This window comes from Balaenoptera physalus (genome assembly GCF_965194825.1).
Source record: "Balaenoptera physalus genome assembly, chromosome: 10".
Taxonomy (NCBI): Eukaryota; Metazoa; Chordata; class Mammalia; order Artiodactyla; family Balaenopteridae; genus Balaenoptera; species Balaenoptera physalus.
The window spans coordinates 67,954,026-67,961,273 of NC_138889.1; the positions used below are offsets into that span (position 1 = coordinate 67,954,026).

Genomic DNA, 7,248 nt, shown 5'->3' on the forward strand with positions numbered 1-7,248 from the left:
AAAATTGGAAACAAGTTAAATATCCAATAATAAAGTAAATGATGAAGTCATTATTATACCCCTTATAATACCCATTATTAATATACCCACAAGATGTAATAATTTAGCCACTGAAGATTATGTTTTTCTGGAATTTAATAGCATAACCTTTCCCTATGTCATCGATGTTAAGGAAAAAAATAAGGCCACTCTGGGTGTCTTTTTATCTTCCTCATAGCTTTTTTTAAATTAAACTTTTATTTTAAGACAACTATAAGAAATAATACAGGACTTCCCTGGTGGCGCAGTGGGTAAGAATCCGCCTGCCAATGCAGGGGACACAGGTTCAAGCCCTGGTCCGGGAAGATCCCACATGCCAAGGAGCAACTAAGCCCGTGCGCCACAACTACTGAGCCTGCGCTCTAGAGCCCACGAGCCACAACTACTGAAGCCCGCGCGCCGCCTAGAGCCGGAGCTCCGCAACAAGAGAAGCCGCCACAATGAGAAGCCCGCACACCATCAATGAAGAGAAGCCCCTGCTCGCCACAACTAGAGAAAGACCGCGTGCAGCAACGAATACCCGCAGCCAAAAATAAAATTAATTAATTAATTAATTATTTAAAGAATACAGAAATCCCATTTCTCTGTACCCAGTTTCCCTCGATAACATATTACAGAATTATAGAACAATATCAACACTAGGATACTGACATTAATACAATATACTTTCTTGTTCAGATTCCCCCAGTTTTACTGTACTCATTTGTGTTTGTGTGTATTTAGTTCTATGCAATTCATATGTAGGCTTATGTATCCACCACCCAGTCAAGATACAAAACAGTTCTACTACCACAAAATCCCTCCTGTTACCCTTTCATAACTACACCCATCCCTCACCTTCCTTATAGTTTTTTGTATTTTCCATATGTTCAGCAGCTGGGTATTCATTCAATACATCTTTATTAAACATCTACTATGTGTCAAGCACTCTTCTTTGCATATAATTCAAATAGCATGTATTAACTATTTTTTCCAGTTTGTAAAAGTAATTTTTCAAAAGACAAGGTTTTTTCTTTCAACTCAACTTTAAAATAGAAATATGAAAAAAATCAACTAAAAAGTATTATTAATTGAAAAGATACTTTAGGAACAAAAATAGTTTAGTATGTTGAACAAATAATTCCAGGAACATTCTGGAATTAAACACAGAACATTTCAGTATCATATTATCATAGTATGATTAGCTTTTAGAGAGATGTAGGTAACAAAATCATACTAACTCCTGAAGAAAGCTTTATAACAAAGGTTTGCAGACTCAATTAGGTTTAGTCTTTACTTACAATTCAAACAAGTACATAGATTTGGTGGATTTTCTTCCAGTAAGTTTTGTGGTTTTTTTTAATTAAAGTGGGTTTTTTTTAATCTTTTTTTTATATATTTATTTTTGGCTGTGTGGGGTCTTCATTGCTGCGCCCGGGCTTTCTCTAGCTGCGGCGAGCAAGGGCTACTCTTTGTTGCAGTGCGTGGGCTTCTCATTGTGGTGGCTTCTCTTGTTGCGGAGCACAGGCTCTAGGCGCGCGGGCTTCAGTAGTTGTGGCTCGCGGGCTCTAGAGCACAGGCTCAGTAGTTGTGGCGCGTGGGCTTAGTTGCTCTGCGGCATGTGGGATATTCCCGGACCAGGGCTCGAACCCCTGCATTGGCAGGCGGACTCTTAACCACAGCGCCACCAGGGAAGCCCTCTTCCAGTAAATTTTTACAGAGAGTTTTACATAAAAAAGACTACTCAAAGGATACAACTCAAGATATACAAAACTATTCTAATGCCTAAAAAGTGATTCAAATTAAAACACCTACTCTTCAAAAGCTATTGTTAAGAAAATGAAAGGGCAAGCCACAGATTGGAAGAAAATATTTGCAAAACACCTGATAAAGACTTGTATCTAGAACTTAAAAATTCAATAATAAGAAGCCAACAAATGCAAACTATTACATATAGAATGGATAAACAACCAGGTCCTACTGTATAGCACAGGGAGATAAACCATAATGAAAAAGAATATAAAAAAAGAAAGTATATATGTATAACTGAATCACTTTGCTGTATAGCAGAAACTAACACAACATTGTAAATCAACTGTACATAAATTTAAGAAAAGAAGCCAAACAAACAATCCAATAAAAAAGGGCAAAAATTTGCTCAACCTCTTTACAAAAATATTCCAATGCAATAGGCACATGAAAAGGTGCTCAACATCATTAGCCACCAGGAAAATTCAAACTGAAACCACAATAAGATACCACTACATGTCCACTAGAATGGTTCATTTTTTTAAAATAATATAAATAAAATTTAAAAGACTAACTGGAACTCTCATACATTGCTGGTAAGTATGCAAAATGGCACGGCCAGTTTGGAAAACAGTTTGGTGGTTTCACATAAAGTTAAACAGACACTGATCATATGACCCAGCAATTCTTCTCCTAAGTATCTACCCAAGAGAAATGAAACCATATGAACAGTCAAAGATCTGTCTGCAAATGTTCAGAATAACTTTGTTCTTAATAGCCCAAAACCAGAAACTCAAAAGTCCACCAACTGGTGAACGGATAAACAAACTGTATTATATTCAGCGATAAAAAGGAACTGACAGTACATACAAGATGGATAAGTCTCAAACATATTTTTCTAAGTGAAAAAAGCCAGACATAAAAAACTATACAATTCCATTTATAAGACATTCTAGAAAAGACAAAAACGCAAGGACAGAAAATAGATCAGTGATTGCCAGAGGCTAGGGAGGGAATTGACTGCAAAGGGGCACAGAAGAGCTTTTTGGAGGGAAGTGTTCTCTATCTATATCTTGATTTCGGTAGCGGCTACACTTATGTATACATCCGTCAAAACTCATTGAACTGTTTAGTTAAAAAGGTGAATTTTATTGCATGTAAATTATACTTCAATAAACATGACTAAAGAAAAATTATCCCAAGTTAAAAAAAAAAAAAGAATACATCTCGCTATCAAGATTCTACAATTTATAAAAGCTTCTGGATTTTGTTACTTAAAAAAATAATCTTCCTTTTCCCTACTGTGGGATAGAGAGTAGTCATTAGAGCCCCGGGGTGGGGTGAGGGTTGTCAGAGCCCAGGTGAACCAAGGAGGTACTCTATGTGGGGAGGAACGGCCAAACCAAGGAGGTACTCTATGTGGGGAGGAACGGCCAAACCAAGGAGGTACTCTATGTGGGGACGAACGGCCAAATGATGTCAGTCAGAGTCCAAGCGCTGCGAGGAGGGTGTCAAAGCAGAGGGGCAACCTGGCATGGGGCACTGGGTGAGCACGGAATGAGGACGACATCGTGCTCCACATGGAAGCAGAACCTAAGTGGAGTGAGAAGTATATCCACAAACACTGGGGAAGTTGACATGGGGAGCCGAAGCCAGGGCAGGTTGAAAAGGGTGTCCCTGTATTGGGGCATCCTGGTATGGGCTGTTAGGTCCTGACAGGGACAGGGGGCTGGGAGAGACAGAATGAAGAATCTGAGCCCAGCAGAGAGAAGAAGGCATCCAGGAGAGGAGAGGGTGGTAACAAAGATGAAAGATTGGTTAAATACAGGGAGACTGAACAAATAAGTAAATATATTAAGGATAACGGAAGCCAGATTTCTCACTGTCAGAGAAGAATATTACAAATATAAAAAAGGAAAAAACTAGACTGGACCCTGGAGTGTTGGAGAGAAATCAGTGGTACTGGTGGGAACTCACAGTTTTCAATACATATGGATAAACAAATAAATATAGACATAAATATGTGTGTGTGTACACATACATATATTCCCCGGCTCGGTCCTTTAAGAAAGCCTGAGAGCAGTAACAATACAACAGCAATAAACACACAAGCACTGAGATCTTAGCTTCTAAATACCATTCTCCATTAAAACGATCCAGGTCTCCCTAGAGAAATGGCTGATTCCAGGACTAAAGGAGGGACAGTACAAGATAAGCCCAGAACATCTTCTTATACCAAAAAGTAAAGACATGCTCAAAGAATGGTGGGGACATGTCATAAAGACACGGAAGCCAGCTTAAATGGGCTCTCGTTGGCCAAAAGAGGAATAATCTGAACTAAATAAACAGTAACAATATAACTCAGCAAAAAAACAGAAAACCATGTATCCATAGATATAAATGCATAAAGGAATACAAGTTTGATGAGGAACAAGACACATAGTTTCAAAGAAGTCCTCACAAAAACCATTTATTAATTAACTATTAAATATTAACTTTAGAGTGAAGAACCCTGGCAGACATTGCTTATAATCAAAGTAATCAAGTAATCAAAGTGAAAATCACCAATAATAGACAAACTGAAATTGTACAACAGATAGGATGCAATGAGCACCACTTCTGTGATATTCCTGCCCAAATACATAACCTGTATGTATCTAATCATAAGAGAACAGATAATCCCCAATGAGAGGTATTCTACAAAATAACGACCCTATAATCTCCGTTAGGGTCAAGGTTATGAAAATCAAAAGATGAAGGAATTGTTTCAGATTGAATAAGTCATGCAGCACATGGCCAAAAATGTATTGAAAGTAAATGAAAACGAAATTCATCGCGATGGAGAGTAAGTACGCAAGCAGCAAACTCCTGAATATCGGTAAGATTCCTCAGCTGAGCTCAAAAGCCATCCAAGAGCTTGCCTCACCTCTGATGAGATGGTCCTGTGGCAAATAAATGCAATACATAATTCTGAACTGGATCCTTTTGCCAGTAAAGAGATTAATGGCATAATCAACAAAACTTGAACCAGTCTGAGAACTAGATGGAATACTATGCCAGTGTTAATTTCCTGATTTTGATGATTGTACTGTGATTATGTAGGGGAATAACCTTGTTTGTAGAAAATACACACTAAAGCATTCTTGGGTGATAAGGGAGGGCATCAGGTCAGCAGCTTCCTCTCAAATGGTTCAGGGAGTAAAGAGTTCTTTGTACCATACTTGCAAGTTTTGTGATTGCTTCAAATTCTTTTAGAAGTGGGGGGGGGGAGGGAAACCCCAATGTCGCTAAAAATGAAATAATGTTAAAAACAAACTGTGATTCTCCATATTGTTAATCTTGGTAATAAGAAAGAGACAGCAGACTATGCAAAATTACTAGGAAATAACAAAATAAAATTTTGGAGCCAGAAAATACTTTAAATATAGCCCAAGCCCTTCTTTTGTTAACCTCAATCAGGTCAAGAGTGATGAAGGACTAAAGAATATAAAAGGTCCCCGCTACAGGAAGTTATTAGGAGAGGAATAGTGAAAGGGGCAGTACACCAATAGTGGGTAGAACAATGGTATTCTGATGCTACAAATGGCTGTAACCATCAGCAAAACACAATCTCAGCATCTCCTCTGAAAAATGAAGGGACTGTCTAGCTGAGATCTAAAATTCCTTGCAAACGTGCGACCAGAATTACCCTGAAATGGACGTGCTTCCCCAGCTCAAGTTATTATTACATTATGTGTAGCTATACAGTAATACAAAAGAATACAAATACAAAAATAAACGTGCATAAACCCTGAATTCTCTTCAGTTGTGGAAATCCCTCAATTAAATTAAAATGCAATGCATTTGCCAGATTGTTCCTTATGAGGAAAATTTTGTGACAAATGAAAAGAATTAAAACACACATTAATGTGAAACAAGATCACCTTCAGCGGTCTGCTAACGGTCCTTACCTAAAAGACAGTGTTCAGGACTTGGGGGGGAGGAGGGGCGTAGCTGGGACGAAGTGAGAGAGTAGCATTAACAAACATACACTACCAAATGTAAAACAGCTAGCTAGTGGGAAGCTGCTGCGTAGCACAGGGAGATCAGCTCGGGGCTTTGTGACCACCTAGAGGGGGTGGGATAGGGAGGGTGGGAGGGAGGCCCAAGAGGGAGGGGATATGGGGATATATGTATACGTATAGCTGATTCACTCTGTTGTATAGCAGAAACTAACACAACACTGTAAAGCAATTATACTCCAATAAAGATGTTAAAAAAAGAAGTGTTCAGACTCATTCTGAAATAACCGTCACATTTGTTCTGAAAGAACGAGGAGCATTTCCTAGAAATGTTTAGAAGTTTAAGGATCCTTTCCCCTTCCTCGGTACCACGCGTCCACTGGCGCGGTGACTAGACAGGCCCCCACCAGCTCAGGGGTGAGGGAGCACAGGACTCTCAGCACTTCCTTTCGGAGAGGACAGCCCCCTGCGTCACTCGCTACTCACTCAGGATGCTGGGCAGAAGTTTATCCCAGAGAAACTTAGCACAGTTGGCTCCCGCCCTACCAGCCCTGCGGTCCTGGCCCAATCCTGCCGGCACCGGGGCGCTGCCCCTGGTACCCAGCCCCCTCCAGAGCGAGGGTCGCGGCACCAAGACTCGCCCCAGCTGACCCAGCTGGGCCGCCCCGGGCCCGGAGGACGCGATCTCCTCCTCCCCCTCCCCTCGTGCCGGCCCCTCACGCCCACCGCGAGGCTCAGCGGGGCCAAGAAGGCCGGACGCCGAGCGCCCGCTCAGCCGGGGCCCAGCCCGGCCCTCCCCGCCTCCAGGCCGCGACGCCCGGCCCCGAGGAGCCCACTGGACGGCAGCCGGGGGGCGGGGGCGGGGAGGCCCGGGGGCGGTGCCCGTCCCACACCCTTACCTGGCTTCTCGTGGTCGTAGCCTACTACGATGAAGTAGTCGGCCAGCCGGGCCATGGCCGCCGCCGCCGCGCCGGGGAAGCGGGTGCCCGTTGCCGCCTTCGCCGCCGCCGCCCACCCGGTCCGGGAGGGCTCAGCATTTTCCCTGCAGCAGCAGTAGCGGCAGCGGCGGCACTTCAGCCATGTTTGACAACCGAGGCGCGCTCTGCGCCTGCGCCGCGCTTAGCGTCCGCTCCTCCCCCACCCCCACCCGCGCTGGCTCGTTGACCTGACCCCCCGGCGGAGAGCCCACCCCCACCCTCTTGGCGCCGCTAGGACAGCTGGTTTGGGGAGTGGGCTGCCGGGCGTATTGCCACCACACGCCGCCACCGCAGCCGCTTGGGGTGGTTCACTTTGAGGCCTGGCTGCCCCTCCGCGGCCCACCTCCCACTCCCCTATTTTTCCTAAAGCAGGGTGTCCTTCCTTCCGCCTTCTCCACTCTTTCTTTCTGGGTCTGGGAAGAAGAGACAGGGATGGTTGAGGGGTCCCCTGGAAAGTTTGCTGCTTCTCCTCCCCCCTCCCCCTCCCCTTCCCAAGACGAGAT

At 43.4% G+C, this 7,248-nt stretch overlaps 1 protein-coding gene across 1 annotated transcript in view; it reads right to left on the reverse strand.

Moving 5' to 3' along the window:
* SBF2 (SET binding factor 2) overlaps nucleotides 1–6,895 on the reverse strand; it is a 456,507-nt gene extending 449,612 nt beyond the window's left edge. Inside the window, exon 1 of the mRNA XM_082476788.1 lies at nucleotides 6,668–6,895. Coding sequence (XP_082332914.1) covers nucleotides 6,668–6,722 — 55 coding nt within the window. The 5' untranslated portion in view covers nucleotides 6,723–6,895. The remainder of the gene's footprint in view (nucleotides 1–6,667) is intronic.
* Nucleotides 6,896–7,248: the final 353 nt, after the last annotated feature.